Source organism: Oxyura jamaicensis, chromosome 17, assembly GCF_011077185.1.
Source record: "Oxyura jamaicensis isolate SHBP4307 breed ruddy duck chromosome 17, BPBGC_Ojam_1.0, whole genome shotgun sequence".
Classification (NCBI taxonomy): domain Eukaryota; kingdom Metazoa; phylum Chordata; class Aves; order Anseriformes; family Anatidae; genus Oxyura; species Oxyura jamaicensis.
In genome coordinates, this window is record NC_048909.1 from 847141 (window position 1) to 864191 (window position 17051).

A 17051-nucleotide genomic window follows, 5' to 3' on the forward strand; every position below is an offset into this window, starting at 1 on the left:
GTAAATATCTTAAGGACAGCTGTCAGTCAGTCTGTCCTTGAAAGATTTTCTGTCACATGCAACAAAAATCTTGCACATCTTGCACAGGGCAAGATACAGAAAATGTCAGTCTTCTCCTTAGAGTTTAGGTGGTCACCACTGCTCTCCAGAACCCATTGCCTCCCATCGCTGCAGCTGGTTGGCTGCTGGGAGAGCCAACCCACGAGGACTGGAAGTGCCAATGAATGGAAACTCTGCTAAGCTGGTTAGTAACCTTTGTGTTTGAAAAACAAAAAGAGGTTTATTTATAGTTTGAATTTATATGGCTTCATCTTCTAGCCACCTTGTCTCGGTTGGCCTTTGTCAGCCTGATTGAAGACATTCTTGGAGTCGGGCATTTCTTCCTCTTAGAGGTGCGTAGGGAGCTCAAGATGCCTTTGCCATCTTTGATGTCTTTACAGAGGTGGCTCAAGTGGGCCTCCAGAGCAGTGGAGGTGAGTCTAATGCCCTTCACCGTCTTCCCCTTCCACCTTCTCTTGCACCACTTTCCCTGTCTGGTTTAGTGGGCAGGGTGACCCTAGCATGGATACTGGGAGCTACTTGGATTTCCAGAAACACTGAAGGAGAATTGCCAACAGGCACACAACTATGGCCAGCACAATGAAGGAGATGGCACCTGCCCACAGACTGGGCTGGTGCCCCTTGAACTGTTCCAGAGGCTCCGTGGGGATCATGTTGGTGAGGTTCAGCATGAAGCCCAGCGTCCAGCCGATGTCTGCGTTTGCTGCCTGAGGAGACAGAGCAGAGGAGATAATCAAAATGTGCCTCTCCCATGCAGTAAAGGACTCTCCTTGCTTTGGTGCAAGGGACTGGTGGGTGCCTCTCACAGGAGCTGCTCCAGCTGTGATTTCATACACAGACCTGGCAGGGGCAAATCTGGTCTTGGCAGCACCACTTACACTGAGAGCTTTGCTCTCCCCCTTTCTCAAGGGCTAAAGGGCAGCTGAATGGATGATTGCTTTGGTCCAGATGTACCCGTCTTCCTTCCTCTACAATTCTTTGAATTTGGACATGTTCAGTTTTAGATAGGTCATGGGACCACCATTGCTTCTATGATGCTTGTGTGAATTCTATCCAAAATCAGAGATCGAAGTGGCCAAATCCTGCTCTGCATCCCTCTGCCCCCCCTTTTTAGCTTACATTCACACCAGAGTACATAAGAGCTGGGGGCAGAGGTCTGGGGGCAGGCAGGAGTGAGTGAAGCTGTACTGGGTGCCTGGGTGAAAGGCATGAGGCAGAGACACGTTTCTGGTTCAGGGGACTCCAGGCCTGCTGCTGCTGAATGTGTACTCAGGCCAGGGTAAAGATGTGGCCACAGACCCTGTCTACTCCTGCTGCCCCACAGGGCTTTTACCTTCTGCATGAAGTGGATGCTGCTCCATGTGTGTTCATCGAACTTGTAGCCATCAACCAGCAGCGTCAAGATATAAGTTGCCACAGAGCAATATGTCTGTAGGTATTCATCCTGCGGGAAGGTCTCTACCAGCTGCGGGGCCATCAGGGCACATGGTGTAATGAGGAATGAAAGAGATGTTCAGAAACCCTCCCTGGCCCAGGGAACAGCAGGGCATGTGCTTTCTGTGCAGAGCTTTGGGACAGGGCAGGCACAGGGCTCCTTGCTGCCCTGTACAGGGCTCTCACCTCTTGCCAGGTCTTCTTGCAGAAGGCCTGAACCGTGGTGTTGACATGGGTTAAAGACTGTTGGCTGGTCAGGTTCAGGAAGTGGAAGGCATAGTAGAACCCAGCAAATGCCTGAGGACGAAGGGGTGATGGTGAAAATTACATCTCCCTCCTCACCCAAAGGAATGCTTCTTTTCACAGCCCCTCTGGGCTGGGGTCAGCACTGCCATCCCTGTCCCACAGGAGTGGGATGACAGGAGGGCTGCCTGAGCCTGTGGCAGAACATCTCACTACAACTGCTTGGGCCAAATCCTAGCATAAGGCCTGGCCCAGGGGACCTTCTGCCTGGGGACAGACAGATTTCCATGTAATCCCTGGGGTTCTGCATCCAGCACCCACTTGATGGTCTACCACAAAGACTTGGAGCTGGTGGATGAGCCCTGGGACTGCTGCTTGCACATGGAAGCCTGGGCAACTCAGACTTGTTCCTCGAGAACAAGATCTTCCCATTTCTCTCAGAAAGGGCTGAGACTTTGCAAGAAACAGAAGCCACTTCCCACCTTATGAGGAGAGGTTTGCAGATGGGACTGGCTTCAGGGACCCCTCTCTCCTTACACCCTCCCACAACCAGCAGTAGAGGAGACTCCCACCCTTCATCCTCCCCACACCACCACTGTGGGGTCGGAGGCTCCTTACAAAGAACTGGCCCCGCACAGGCGGCTGATAAACCCCGTTGAACCCGCACGTCCTGTTGGTCCCACAGGTGAAGTTGAAGAGTTTCTGCATGGCAGTGCTGCATGCCGCTGGGTCCCCTGTCCCCGTTACCATGAGGACCTGTGCAGGGCTGGGTGTGCTCGGTGTGGGGACACAGGGGCTGTTGTAGAGCTCTGCCATGGTGACGTTCTCCTGGTATCCCCTGGGGTAGCAGGGGTGAGATATGTGCTGGGAAGATAGGTTGCCCTGGAGAGAGAGGGAGGCATTACCAGCGTGGATGCCAGTGAGACCCTACCCCACAGCTCAGCCTGCACTTACATCCTCCCAGAAAGCAGGATCTAGACCCTCCTAGGGTCTGATTTCTCCCCTCCTAGGATTTGAGGAGAAACAGAATCCATCCTTTGGATAACTAACCTGCCCATGACTTTTGCTGGTCCTGCCATTGACCCTGCTGTTGAGCTGGGCTGGAGTGGCAGTGCCACTGCCAGCCACTGCCTCCCTGTGTGGCTGAAACCTGCTCCTGAGTGCAGTGTATGCACTCTGCCTGTGCAGAAAGGTTGTTCTTGGCATCTGGTTTGTCCCCACAGCATCTCGCGGGCACTAACCCAGGAAAGACTGAAGGTGTGTTCTGTCTGCACACTTCTCGAGCACCTCCGTCTCTAATGGGATTGGGCTGTGCCCTCCACAGGAAGTGAGGGGCAGGACACTGGTTAGTGGTGGAGCAGTGTGCAGGAGAGGGTGTAGGGAATCCTTTTGGGGGCAGAAGTCAAGGGGGCAAATGAATTTAATCCCCATTAATAGTTACCATGTCTGCACTGAGTCATGTGGACTCTCAGCTCCCCACCCCTCCTGCTCTCTTATTTAAGGGCACGAAGTCTGGAGGCTCAAAAATCTTAGCCAGGATGTGCCAGATCATGCCTGTGGGAGACTGGACTCCCTGTCCTCTGCTACCTGGATGTTGCATCTATTGTTCAGTGGCCTTTAGAACCTGGTGGCCTTTTGAACCACCAGAGATAAAATGAAGCTGACACCTGGAAACCACCCAGGCAAGGAAATATTTCATGCCCCTATCAGTGGGAACAGGGAAGAACCTAAAGATACAGCTGGGGTAGGGAAATGACAAAAAATGCCGTTACATGACAATAAAGGGGCAGAAGGGATCCCTGGCAGGGAACCAGCACCACCTTCCACCTAAAGCTGAGCATTTTTTCATTCAGTATATGAAGTCTAAGCCTTTCCCAGGTTCTTGAATTTGTGAAACTTCTCTGTTCCCTGACACACATCCAAAATTTTTGGAAGATATTTTTCAAGGCAATGGGAAAAGGTTCAGATCCTGTTTACCAGTGGCTGCGATACCTGGTGGAGAGCTGCCATTAGCATCTTCAAGGCCTGCGTCTGCCCATAGCAGAGGTAGCTGTGGGTGTAGAGCGAGTAGTTGGTGCCATACAGCCTGAAGAGGACAGATGTGTTTTTGTCCTCAATGGTGACTCCGGGCTGGAACGTTATTTGTGTTGAGGCACCTCCAAGGTCCAGAGCTCCCAGAACCTCTGTGCCCTGTGGATGTTCCCATTTTTCTGCAAAGGAAAACTAGCCCCATAAAATGGCAAGTGTTAGTGTGAATTGAACGAAATCATAGTCCCAGTCCCTTCCCTCAAGGTTTTGTGGTTTAAAAGTCCCAGAGAGAGGTTCCACATTCTGTGTCCCTGTTTAACCCCTCACTGTCCACGTCCTCCTCAACCCCCTTAGATCTCCATGTAGCGTTGAGGTCCAGCCCCTTGGCTACTGCACATCAGCTTGGATCCAGGGACTTTGAGGAGGGAAAGTGTAGCTGGGCTGAGCTGGACACAAGATCCTCCTGCCTCTGAGTTAATCATGTCAGTAGAGTCAAAGGTGCAGTTCACAACAACAGGCTACATTTGTTTGGGTAACTATTGCCCTAAAACAACATTTTTCTCTCCTCTGGGAATAAAGAAACCTGGCCATAATTCAGACAGGGCTATACAGGCTGCATAACCCCCATGCCCTCTCCTCTGGCCTGCACCTTGATGAGCGTATCCAGCAGGTAGTTGACAGTGATCCAGCCGAAGGAGCCTTCCTCATTCCCTGTGAGGATCTGAGCTCCACGGAAGTCCACTGGGTACTCTCGAATGGCCTTGGTGACCTCAGTGAAGACCTGCTCAGCTTTTGTGCTATTTTGCTCCCTGCAGAAGGAGATAAATCCCACATGGTGAAGGAGGCAATTGCTGGGGAGTTTTCAGGGCAGAGCTAACAGTTAAAAGGCTGCTGTCTTCTGCAAAGTAATGGAACTACTCGGAGAGAGGGCACATGCTCTGTCCATCCACCGCTCTACCGGTGGGCTGTCTCTTCTTCAAGCCACCAAATCACTAAACTGATGCATTGGGAGTCCTCCTAAAAATGCTGCCCGCAGGCTCTGCCTGAGCAGATGGGAAGGTAAAAACAAGGCTGGAACACCTCTCGCATGAAGAAAGGCTAAAACAGTTGGGGTCATTCAGCCTGGTGAAGAGAAAGCTCTGGACAGACTAAAGTGGCCTTTTATAAAAAAGGCCTCTTTTATATAAAGAGGGCTTATCAGAAAGACAGAGGAAGGGACTGCAGTGACAGGACAAGGGGCAATGGTTTTAAACTGAAAGAGAGTAGATACAGATTTGATGTAAGGAAGAAAATTTTCACAATGTGAGTGGTAAGACACTGGAACTGGTTTCCCAGAGAAGTTGTGGATGCCTCATTGCTGAAAGTGTTCAAGGCCAGGTTGGGCATGGCTTTGAGTAACCTGGTCTGGTGGGAGGTGTCCCCACAGGGTTGGAACTAGGTGTTTATTAAAGGTTCCTTCCAACTGAAACCATTTTGTGATTCTGTGATTCTAAGTCTGGTAAAGGAGGTTCCTCCTCCTTCAGGGCACTGTCATATTGCTGCTGATGTGGGCTGTGGGGTTTCCCCATGGGCACAGTGAGTCATGTCTGTTGGACACCCCCAGCAGGCTGCAGAAATGGATGCTCTGCTCATTGCCATGGTCTGTCCAGGCAGCAGACCCCAAACCCCCTGCCTCCGCATCCCAGCCTCATGCACCAGCTAAGATTCAGCAACGTGTGGTGGGGCAGTGCCAGTACCTCAGCAGCCGCATGCCCGCTGTGGCCCCCAGGTAGGTGGGGGTGTCCCGCTGCTGCCCTGCAGGGATGATCGTCATGGCCTTGTCCAGGCAGGGCTTCAGGCTGGCTCCAGCTCCAGCGGGGTCATCTGCGTAGCTGGAGATGCCAGATCCTGCAAGAGAGCACCCCCTGATGGAGCCAGCCCAGGAGGGATGTGACAGGACAATGGGGGACATATCCGCCCAGAGAGCCTAGAAGCCCCCGTTTTTTTCTCTGTGTACCGAGCTCAGGCATGCCCTTGCCAAGGGTGTCCCCAGAAGGGCACTGCTCAGAGCTGGTTTGCCTGGAGACGGCACATGTGCCACAGCCCCGACATCTGCAGAGACAGGTGGTGAGCTCTTGTGATGCTGAGTGCATGCTTAATCCCAGCGAGGCCAAACAGCAGGAACATAGCCATCCAGTCCCGCAGTACTTGGTTAACAAACATTGTGGTTCCTTACCTCTCCAGGGGAGGGGGAAGCTCTCATTTGTCCTGCTGGGAGGACGTGCGGAGCTGATACACACACATGGAGGTGCTCTGTGTGCAGCTCAGTGCAAACAAAATCTTTCTATTTTTAGAGGCTGGTGCTAGAACTGAGCACCCAGCATGGTCCTGTGGTGGGTGGGGATGGTTAATATCACTGTTTACCCTCCCCTGAGTTCTGCATTGCAGTATTGTCGCTAGCCCAATTGCCCTCTCCCTTACCCTTTGCCCTCCACCAGACCTTTGCTTTGGAGCAGTTAACCAATAACTGCCACACTGCAGCCACAGAGCCTTGATTTGACATCAGGGCAGGCTCTGCAACCTCTCACCTCCTTGCCCAGGCACTGTCCCCTAGCCCGGTGGCTTTTGCCAGTCCTAGCCCAGCTCATTGTACCATCTCCCTGGCCCTACCCACAACAGCCACCACTGTCGGGCTCCAGGACCCATCAGCTGCAGTGTCCCCAGGCAGAGGCTGGGCAGAGGGGCAGACATGTCCTGGCACACTCACCATTCACAGTGCAGGTTTCCACCTGGCTGACAATGCCTGTGCCATTCTCCTTGTTCGCAGGCCACTGGTAGATGTAGAGAGCCGTGTGCGTGGAGCCAGCATCAAACACCAGACCGTACTGGGGAGGCAGAGGGGACATGAGGTGACAGGGGGTACAGAGCACCTTCAGCTGGGGCTGCAGAGCTAGGATTGCTGCAGGAGAGCTGGCAGAGCTCCCTGTGGGCATGGGGAACTCAAGTGGCAAAGCAAAGAGCATCACCAGAGCAGGCAAAAGGTGACATTGCAGTCACCAGCTATATCGGAGACAAGGCTCCACCACAAGTCCTGGGAGCTAGCAGGGAAGGTATCTTGGTGCTCTGCGAGGAAAGGACCACATGTGCTGTCAGCAAGAAAACCATGGCACACCCACATGGCATGCCAGCCTGCATGGCCATTTGTCCCCATCTTGGTGACAAACAGCACAGCCTGCCTGAAGCATGGGGAAAATCTCCTACCAAGGGTTAGCCAACACACAAGTGAGAGCAGGTAGCTGAGCTCCTGCCAAGGACCTTACCTTAGTGCCGGGAGGCAGATACACATCCTTCACATTTACGGCACTCAGTATGAGGGCAATGATACTGAAGACGCAGGTGGCTACTAGGAGACCTGCAATGACCTTGGCTTTGTACTCCATTCTTCCTCCAACCTGCAAGAACAGCCCCAACCCCCAACTTAGCACACCTGCATTTGCATGGCCAGTTTTGAAATGCAGATGTCATGGATGGAGATGGGACCTGTCAAGATAGAGCTTCTCCCATGTACTGAACAAGGGCTGGAAGCCATTCTCAGAATCACAGAGTCACAGCACAACTGAGGATGGAGGCACCTCTGGGTCCCTCTGGTCCAAGCCCTGCCCCAGCAGGGCCACCCAGAGCAGGGTGCCCAGCACTACGTCCGGGAGGCTCCTGAAGATCTCCAAGAAGGGAACTCTCTGGGCAGCCTGTACCAGTGCCCTGCCACCTGCACAGCACAGCAGTGCTGCACAGTACAGCAGTGTTCAGGGGAGGCTGGAACAGTCCTGTGCTCCAGGTTGTGCCCATTGCCTCTTGTCCTGGGACTGGGCACCACTGATGAGAGCCTGCCTCTGTCCTCTGTGGTCTCCCTCTGAGCATTTCTAGGCACTGATGAGATCCCCTGAGCCTCCCCTTCTTCAGGCTGAACAATCCCAGCTCTCTCAGCCTCTCCTCACAGCAGAGGGGCTCCATCTTCATGGCCCCATTCTGCAGCGTCAAGCTGCTCTTATGGGAGGCCCTTGGCAGTCTCACCAAGACACCCTGTCCTTCTGAGCCCTGCCTCCCTGGGGGATTTTCAGATAGGCTTTTTCAAGAAAGGCACTACTCAAACTGGCTAGGAGGTGAGGATCTCCCTTTCCAGCAGCAGCACTAGGGAAGTGGCTAACACGAGACTCAGGCTGGCAGCAGGACCATACCCTGGTAGGTTCCCAGTGGGGCTGTCCCCTCTGGGGTGCAGAGCCACAACCCTCTGGCACCCACATGCTGCCATCATACCCTGCACCCTCATACAATCCCTCCCACAGACTTGGGACCGACCATCAGGTCACATAAAATAGAACAGTCCAGATGGAAGGGACCTGAAAAGATCATCAGGTCCAAATTTCCCCAGATTTCATGGGAAAAGGAGCCTAAATGAGATTATCTAGCACCCCGTCAAAATGCCTCTTGAAAACCTCCAGTGATGGGGTTTCTTCTGACATCTGTTGCTCAACAGTCTCAGACTACCCTAGGATCCCTCTCCATGCAGGGGAACAGCATCTCCATCAACATGTCTTCTGCCTGCTCCAGCTCCGCTTGGCTCTTGGTGATTCTGCAGCAGGAAAGCAGACACACAGGGGTGGTGTCTGGGCTTGCAGGCGATTGCTGCCCAAACTTCTCCCGCAGACCCTGAATGATTCCAGAGGCAGAAAGCTCCCTCTGACCTGGGCACACACAGCCACGCTAGCCAAGCTGGCATGCTGATGGTCACAGGAAGGCAAGGCCAGCGAGGCACTGGGGAGCCCTTGGGAAATGGATTGGGCCTTATGCCTCCCCTTGCCTGGCCAGAGCTCAGCTCCAGGCAGAATCAGCCCTGAGGCACCAGTAAGAAATTGCAGCAGAGAAGCAAAGCCCGAGGGCCTGGTTCTAAGCAGCCTCAGCACACAGCAGGTGACACGTTCACATACTCACCACCCCAAAGACATCCCAGGCATGCTTTTCTACACACACACAGCTATCCCTTCTCCTCCTGCATCAGCTCGCTCTGCGGCACCAGCACACACAGCATGCCAGCAGGGAGCGAGGCTGACCTCCAGCTGTGGCATCAGGCTCTGAGCCAGTTCGCAGCCACGTGACAGATGCCCCAAGAGCCCTGGACACAACCTAGAGAAGTGGTCTAACCCAAATGGTGCTTTGGGGGGCACCTCAGGGTGTGCACTTGGCTATGTGGTTCTTTCAAGAACACACAAAAAATTCCCTCACCCTTCAGACTGGCCAGTTTAGCAGTTTCAATAGGAGAGGAAAAGATCTTCGGCAAAGTCACGGGAGATGCTGATTTCTGTTTCAGTCAGCATCTCCAGTGACAAACAAGGGCGACCAGCGCCCTGTGTGACATCAGATGTATAATGATGGGTGACAGCTGTTCTCTTCTGTTCCGTGTCATGGCACATGGGACACAGAAACCTTTATCATGAAACAGGAAACATTTATCAGACCTTATCCAATACCCCAAAGCCCTGCCCTGTATGGTAACAATAGAGACATGTAAGATGGCGATGAATTCCTGTATTGTCACGTCTCCAGTCCTATTAGCCCTGCTGGAGTCCGCACAGGTGTAACTGTTATTGGGCTGTACCTTCCCTTCTCCTGGTTATAGAGCAAATAGAAAAGTCCCTATCCCAGCACACATCGTGGAAAATCCTGTCCCAGCCACTGTGTGATGGTAATAAATTGCACGGTCTTGTGTGTGGGAGCAGGTACGAAACTACCTCCGCCTGTTCTTGGAAGGGACTAAATTCCATTTTTTCTCAGCAGCAGGCAACACCCAAAGGCTGAGCCTGCAAGGCCGGGGGATGAGAGCAGGGCATGGGGAAGGAGCCCTGCAAGCAGAAAACAAGGAGGGAGGGATGTGAGAAACCGATGGATCTGCCCTGTTTTTCAGTGGCACCTCAGGGCTGGCCAGGTGCCCATATCTGCTGCTGTACCTGGCACAGCGCTCTCAGGGAGCAGGTTTGGGGCACAAGCAGAAGGGATAGAAAAGTGGTGATGCCCCCAGAGCAAAGGAAGAGGCATGCTGCTGCACAGCTCATGCAGCAATGCCCAGATGTTTCAGCATGTGGAAAGTTTGCAGCTGTGTACACTGCTTGGGCTGCTCTTGCACTGGTTTGTGTATGACCAGACACAAAGAAGTGATCTGCCGACAGCTGCAGGACAGCATCTTGCAGCGTCCCTTGAGGGAAGGGAGGGAGGGAGGAAGGGGAGCCTCAAAATTAAGGAGAAAAGTCTCGCAAGCACTGTTGGATCTAAACTGTATGTTGCTCAAGAGAAAGAAAATCAAACCTCCCCACCGTGCACATGTGGGATTCGGATGTCAAAAAGGTCTTAAAGTTATATGAAAGGGGGTGAAAGCACATGCTGGAAACATCCCTGCCAGGCAGAGTGGTCCCCTGCTTCCCATCCCTTCCACCAGCGTGGGAGCTCGGCAGGGCCCTCCACATCCCCTCTGCACCCCGTACTGTGGGCACCTCGAGCAGCGAGCAGTGACCCAGTGCCCTCCCGCTCACCTCCCCAGCCCACAGCACGTGTTTATCCCCAGCGTCTGGCTCTGCTGCTGGCCAGAGTGCCCCAGCAGCTCTCAGCCCCCTGGAGCAAAGCCTCATGGAGGGGTGCCCCGTCCCCCTCCCCTGCCCGCAGCTCACCTGGGCTGCTCCCAGCACAGGGCCAGGCTACCGCTCACCTGGTGTCAGCGCGTACCTGGAGCGTGGCGCTCGGTGCCTGGGACAAAGGCTGCCCCGGAGTCCCCCGTATGGCCCTCCCCTTGGCCCCAGACCAGCAACCTGCCCAGGAGAGCGCTCGTCCAGGAGGTAGCAGGGCTGAGGCTGGAGAGGCCGGGTGAGAACAGCACCTGGCATTAACCACTTTGTTGCTGGAGGAGAGGCTCTGCCGTGGCAATTTCCGCCTTTGTGGGTGGTTTGGGTCCTCACGTGCCTGGCAGTGCTGGCGGGGCTCAGCAGGGCTCAGCTCTCCATGATTTCCACGAGAGCCCCAGCCCTCTCCTCTGCACCTCGAGGAAGCCACCAGGACAAAGACAGCAGCTGAGATCTGGGAGAGGGGCTTCTGCCCCATGGATATCCCTGTCCCACCCCTGCTGCATAAACACGCTGCAGGGTAAGGCATGGGCCAAGCCTGTCACCCTGCACCCCAGTTGCAGAGGTGCTCAGGGCAGAAACATGAGGGACCCAGCAGGTGGGGACCCATCCTCATGGCCAGGGACACCCGGTGGAACCCATCCCCACTGCCAGGGACCTGCCACCCTGGCCAGGCACCCATCTGCCTCCATGGGCAGGGACCAGTGCCCATGGGCAGGGTCCTCTCTATCCCCACAGCTGGGCTCCACCGCCAGCATCCCGTTCTCCTAGTCAGGGACCCGTCAGCCTCCACAGCCATGCAGACCCACCCCCGTGGTGAGGGACCCATCCCGGCAGCCAGGAACACAGCCGTCCCCGCGGCCAGTACCCGTCCCCACAGATCACAAGCGGTCCCCGTGACCGGAGTCCCCTCTGTCCCCGCGGAGAGGGTCCTGCCCCCACGGCCAGGGGCCCCGTCCTCGGGCGGTGCAGCCGCGGGTGCCGCCGTCCCCTCAGCGCCCCGCTCCACGCCGCGCACCCCCCGCCGGCGGCCCGGGGCGGACACCCGGACGTCCGAGCGGCGCGGCCCCGCCGCTTTCGCTTTGCCCGCGGGCCCTGCCTGAGGCGCCGCGCGGCTCCCGACCCCCGCGGTGGGCCGGGGCGGCCTCGCGGAGCCCATCGCTGGCACGATGAGGCCGTGCCGGGCCGGGGCGGCAGGCTGGGGCTCGGTAGCTGCGCTGGTTGTGCTGGCGGTGCTGGTGGCGGCCGTCTTCCTCCTGGTGCTGGGCCCGGACGGGGACGCTGCCCTTCCCGCGAGGACTAAAGTAGGTGCCCGGGGCCAGGAACGGCCGCCAGCCCCTTCCACTGCTCGGCCCGGCTCCTGCCCCGGCACTGCCACTTGCGAGGCTGCCCAGGACCGGCCCGGCTTTTCCGGGCTTGGCAGAGGCAGGGCCGGGCAGGGCAGGCCCCACACCGCGGTCCCATCTCCTTGGTGAGGAGGGGAAGGCGAAGGGCAGCCTTCCTCCAGCACTGCGCCGTCCTCACCCAGGCACTTGCGCTTCCCTGGTGTCGGATCTCTGGACCACGCGGTGCTTTCCTTCTCTCTCCTGTTGCTTTCTGCTGTCGTCTCATACGGGCTTTTGCAGATTTGGGGATTTAAAAATCACATTTTTTTTTGGTGAGATCTGCCACGGCTGCAGGTCTGACAGCAGCTCTGGCTGAGCTCTGTAGCACATGTAAGGATGCCTCCCTGCTCCGCGCGTCCTGCCTGCCTGTCCTGCCTGTCTTCCCTCTGTGGTGGCTGCCTTGGCTGGCCATGTCAGGGGCTTAGAAGAGAAGCGGGACCAGGGAAGGGAGGCTGAGGGTGCAGCCTGGTGCTGCTGGTGGGTACATGTAGGAAGCGAGACTTCCCATGGCAGTTGGTGCAGCCCCAAGAATGCGGTCACCTTGTGTCCCCTCTGCCTCCCTAGTACGGAATTGTGTTTGATGCTGGCTCCACGCACACGGCTCTCTACATCTACCAGTGGCCTGCGAACAAGGAGAATGGCACAGGCATTGTCAGCCAGGTGGAAACCTGCACTGTGAATGGTGAGTGTGCCAGGACATGTCTGCCCCTCTGCCCAGCCTCTGCCTGGGGACACTGCAGCTGATGGGTCCTGGAGCCCGACAGTGGTGGCTGTTGTGGGTAGGGCCAGGGAGATGGTACAATGAGCTGGGCTAGGACTGGCAAAAGCCACTGGGCCAGGACATGTCTGCCCGTCTGCCCCAGGTTGCTGTCCCTAACTCCTGCAGCATGGTGAGCAACCTGTCTTGCAGCTGTGCTGTGCCAAAAGATGACCCAGAAGAACCAAACTAAATTGTGGGGGAGAGGCTGTGGTTTAGGGAGCCCTAGAGTATCAGGGTGAGGTGCCCAGAGGCTGCCCAGAGGTGGGGGAAGAAATTGGGCCCCCAGTTAGCACAGCTTATGGAACCAGTCTTGTCTTGCAGCTGTGTGTTGTGCTTCATCTTGCAGCCTTTGGTGTTGGATGTGCAGAGCTTGAGTCTTCTCCAGTGCAACCCATTCTTTAGCTCTTCCCATGATATCTCTTTACAGTTTCATGACTTAAAGCGTGTCTTCATGTTCCCACGAGGCCTCCTAAGAGCTCTTCAGATAAATGTTACTGTGTCTCTGTTGAGTTTTTGCTTGCGTTTCCTACCTGCTCTTTGGGTCAGTACCTGTCTTTTAGGTATGCCCAAAACACAGAGTTTTGGTCAGTGACTGAGACTTCTGAGTATTGCCAGGGAGGCTGAGAGCTCCCTGGGCTTGTAGGATGGGTGGACATATCCTCTGCTATCTCATCCCTCCTGGGCTGGCTCCATCAGGGGGTGCTCTCTTGCAGGATCTGGCATCTCCAGCTACGCAGATGACCCCGCTGGGGCTGGAGCCAGCCTGAAGCCCTGCCTGGACAAGGCCATGACGATCATCCCTGCAGGGCAGCAGCGGGACACCCCCACCTACCTGGGGGCCACAGCGGGCATGCGGCTGCTGAGGTACTGGCACTGCCTGAAGCTACACACCTCCACAGCCCTGCCCCAAACCCTCAAAGCCTGCTCTCCAGTGAAAGCAGCAATGGGACGGGGCTGCTGGTGACGGGAAGGGCTCAGAGGTTATGTTGCAAGGTTGAAGGGACACTTTGCCTTCCTGGCTGGCATCTCTGGTGAACCCATTTGTGGTGGGGAACCAGTGACCCTTTCATTACACATTTTCTGCCCATACCATGCTCTCCCTCCTTCCCTTGGCAGGGAGCAAAATAGCACAAAAGCTGAGCAGGTCTTCGCTGAGGTCACCAAGGCCATTCGAGAGTACCCAGTGGACTTCCGTGGAGCTCAGATCCTCACAGGGAATGAGGAGGGCACCTTTGGCTGGATCACTGTCAACTACCTGCTGGGGACACTCATCAAGGTGTGGGATGGTGAGAGGGCAGAGGGGAGGGAAGGTCTCACTGTGCTGGGAGATCCTCCTTTTATGGAGCATCCTCAGTATTTCTGGGTATCAGGGTCAGGATCCCCTGGGGTCAGTCCTTGTTTGAAAGTGAAACAGGGAAATCTGGAGCTGCATCAGCCCCCTCAGTGTCTGGAGGAGCCCTAGCGGCTGTGAGGCCAGTGAACTGTGGGTCCCCTCTCCCTGCCATGCTGTAGTTTGGGCTGGGAAGCCAATACTCCTGCGCTCACCCTGCACTGGGTCTGTGCGCCCTGTAAGTGAGTCTTGGTTCGGGGCAGTGTTCCTTCACAGGCAAGTGGACCCACCCACCAGTTGAGGATGCTGTTGGAGCTTTGGACCTTGGTGGGGCTTCCACCCAGATCACATTTCTTCCTGGGACCACCATAGATGACAGCAACACAAGAGCTCTCCTCAGACTGTATGGGACCAACTACTCAATTTACACCCACAGCTACCTTTGCTATGGACAAAGGCAAGCCCTGAAGAGGCTGATGGCATCTTTACACCAGGTAATTGCCTCCAGCCTTGTGCTCATCTCCTGCAGCCAAAGCCCTGATCTGACTGAGCTGGGCAGGCAGCACATGCTGGGTGTTATGACCAGGAGGCTCAGTGCCTTTGTGCAAGCACCAGTCAGGATAGCAGATGCAATGGGGCCACCTTTGCAGGAGCCACCTCAGGCATGTCCCAGCATCAGCGCAGGAATGAAACAGATGGAGTCAGATGCCTGGTGCCTGACCACAGGCACTGCCAAGGCAGCTGGTGCCCAGGGTCCCGTCCCAGGGCCATCTTGCCCACCCACTCTCCTTTCCTGTCCTGATTGTGGGGCTGTGTCAGCCCAGCCTCAGTCACAGCTGCTAGAAGGACCTGAGTCCTGGAGGAGGGAACACACTGGGTGCCACGAGGCTGGGGAAGACACAATGGGATTTTTTAGCCCTGAGCATGTAGCTGTTGCTGTAGCTGATCCCTGACTGCAACAGGGCATGCCCTGGCTGTGCCTACAGCACTATGCCTGTACCTCATAGCATGGTGTTGGATGAGACCTCATGGCCAATGGGGCCTGCATGATGGCAGGTGTGCGAACAGGCACTGTCTGTGGGCTGCTTCTCTCCATCCTCATCCTCAGTGCCAGAGTGATGCTAATGCCTCCCTCTCTCTCCAGGGCAACCTATCTTCCCAGCACATATCTCACCCCTGCTACCCCAGGGGATACCAGGAGAACGTCACCATGGCAGAGCTCTACAACAGCCCCTGTGTCCCCACACCAAGCACACCCAGCCCTGCACAGGTCCTCATGGTAACGGGGACAGGGGACCCAGCGGCATGCAGCACTGCCATGCAGAAACTCTTCAACTTCACCTGTGGGACCAACAGGACGTGCGGGTTCAATGGGGTTTATCAGCCGCCTGTGCGGGGCCAGTTCTTTGTAAGGAGCCTCCGACCCCACGGTGGTGGTGTGGGTGTGGGGTTTTGGGGAACCAGAGGCTGGCCAAGGCTCTGGAAAACCTGTTGTAGGAGGAACGTGAATAGTGCTAGTGACAATGGATGCCTTGAAAGCTGGGGTGTTCTTGATGCATGGAGACATGCAGGGTGCTCACTGGTGTGCCAAACAGACTACCATATTCTGTATTTCCAGTCTCCAGAGCTCTCTTCAAGCTGGTCAGCAGGCAGCACCCTACATCGTCTGCCCTGTGAACACCCACAGAGCACCCAGAGGGTGGAGGGTGGCAGGAAAACCTGTGCCCTTCACTAACCTGCTGCTTTTGGTCATAAACATCCACAGGCCTTTTCAGGGTTTTATTACAGCCTTCGCTTTCTGAACCTGACTGGAGAGCAGTCCCTGAACTCAGTCAATGACACTCTCTGGAAATTCTGCACCAGGAATTGGAAGAAGGTAAGATCCCGCCTAGCTGCTGCTGGCCCCTGCCCATCTCTGGGCGGGGAGAGAGGTGGGAGAGCAGCCTGCAGCCTCACAGCTGCTGCTCCTGATTGCACTGCAGAGCCCTTCCCCACTGGCTGCTTCCCTTTGCTCTTCCACATCTACAGCTGCAGGAGGAGTTCCCCACTGTGAACAGGTCCCACCTCCGTGATTCCTGTGCAGCCAGCTCCTACACCCTCACCCTCCTGCTGCAAGGCTACAAATTCAACCACAAGACGTGGCAGAACATCCACTTCCACCAGCAGGTAGGAAAGTGTCCAGCTGCCACCTTGCCTCGCAGCTGCTTCACTAAGCTTGCACGCTTGTGCCCACCCTGATTTGCCCCACTGGGGTGCGGGAACAGGGGATGATAGGTTGGCACCGTCCACCACCCACGTCCAGGCTTGCCTGATACTTTGCAGTCCTTCACATCCCTCTTCCTTCTCTGTCTGCACAGGTCTCAAACGTAGATGTGGGCTGGACTCTGGGCTATATGCTCAATCTCACCAACATGATTCCCCCGGAGACCCCCCAGAGCGTCATAGGGCTCCCAAGAAGCAACTGGATAGCAGCCACGGTCTTGCTGGCCGTCATGCTGGTTCTCACCTTCTGCCTGTTCGTGGCTATATGCTACCAGAAGAACTACTCTGATTATGAGAGCCTCTAGCAGTGCTGGCTGCAGAGGCTGCTGCAGCCACCTGGTCCTGCTGCCAACCTTGTGCAAGGAGCTGCCAGTGGGGGAATGGACCCCATATCCCAGAGCTGCAAACTTACAATGTGGGGCACCTGTGTCATGGCCTAGTAAACTGGAAGCAGCACAGGCCTTAAAAACAAATAAACAATCAAACAAACAAACAAAAACCCACCCTGTAACAGTGTGCTCTGTGGTTTCTCTTTCCCCTTGCTGCTGGTTGAAGAAGCCTCTGGGAGAAAGGGCATGGTTGCTGTGGGGGGCAGGGCTCAGCACTGGGGGCTTGGCAACAGCAGTGATGAGGGGCAGCTATGAGCAGAGCGGCCAGGAAGAGAGAAGGGGTGTCTAGCAGCAACAGAATCATTGCAGGGCTGGTCACCACCCACAGCAGATACCCCAGGTGGGACAGAGGTGCCACCTAGAGGGATGTTGGGGCCATGGGGGAAAGTTGGTCTGGGCTCTGCCCAGGACTGGGAAGCTGTGTGAGGTGGTGAGTCACAGAATCACAGCATGGCTGGGGCTGGAGGCACCTCTGGGTCCCTCTGATCCAAGCCCTGCCCCAGCAGACCTCCTCCT

The 17051-nt window shown here is 55.8% G+C and overlaps 2 protein-coding genes across 6 annotated transcripts; one reads left to right on the top strand and one right to left on the bottom strand.

Annotated features, from left to right (window-relative positions):
- Positions 1 to 245: 245 nt before the first annotated feature.
- LOC118175609 (ectonucleoside triphosphate diphosphohydrolase 8-like) lies at positions 246 to 10906 on the bottom strand. Of its 4 annotated transcripts, none has more exons than XM_035341988.1 (10): positions 10516 to 10906; positions 7065 to 7196; positions 6512 to 6629; positions 5502 to 5652; positions 4415 to 4574; positions 3730 to 3960; positions 2356 to 2619; positions 1681 to 1791; positions 1394 to 1525; positions 246 to 767 (listed from the first exon to the last, which is right to left on the bottom strand). In XM_035341988.1, the coding sequence occupies exons 1-10, from the start codon at positions 10885 to 10887 to the stop codon at positions 576 to 578; spliced, it is 1863 nt and encodes a 620-aa protein (XP_035197879.1). In that variant the 5' UTR covers positions 10888 to 10906; the 3' UTR covers positions 246 to 575. The 4 variants fall into 4 exon arrangements, with proteins under 4 accessions (XP_035197879.1, XP_035197881.1, XP_035197882.1 ...); XM_035341990.1 differs by having other exon boundaries at positions 10461 to 10640; XM_035341991.1 differs by having other exon boundaries at positions 10499 to 10638.
- Positions 10907 to 11502: 596 nt separating this feature from the next.
- LOC118175611 (ectonucleoside triphosphate diphosphohydrolase 8-like) lies at positions 11503 to 16645 on the top strand. 2 transcript variants are annotated; one of them, XR_004755035.1, is made up of 9 exons: positions 11503 to 11713; positions 12359 to 12476; positions 13268 to 13418; positions 13671 to 13830; positions 14148 to 14378; positions 15029 to 15292; positions 15650 to 15760; positions 15867 to 16050; positions 16242 to 16374. XR_004755035.1 is itself a non-coding variant. In XM_035341994.1 (9 exons), exons 1-9 carry the CDS (start codon positions 11579 to 11581, stop codon positions 16449 to 16451), a joined length of 1518 nt encoding a protein of 505 aa, XP_035197885.1. In that variant the 5' UTR covers positions 11503 to 11578; the 3' UTR covers positions 16452 to 16645. The 2 variants fall into 2 exon arrangements, 1 of the variants encoding a protein (XP_035197885.1); XM_035341994.1 differs by having other exon boundaries at positions 15913 to 16050; positions 16242 to 16645.
- The last annotated feature ends 406 nt before the right edge of the window (positions 16646 to 17051 follow it).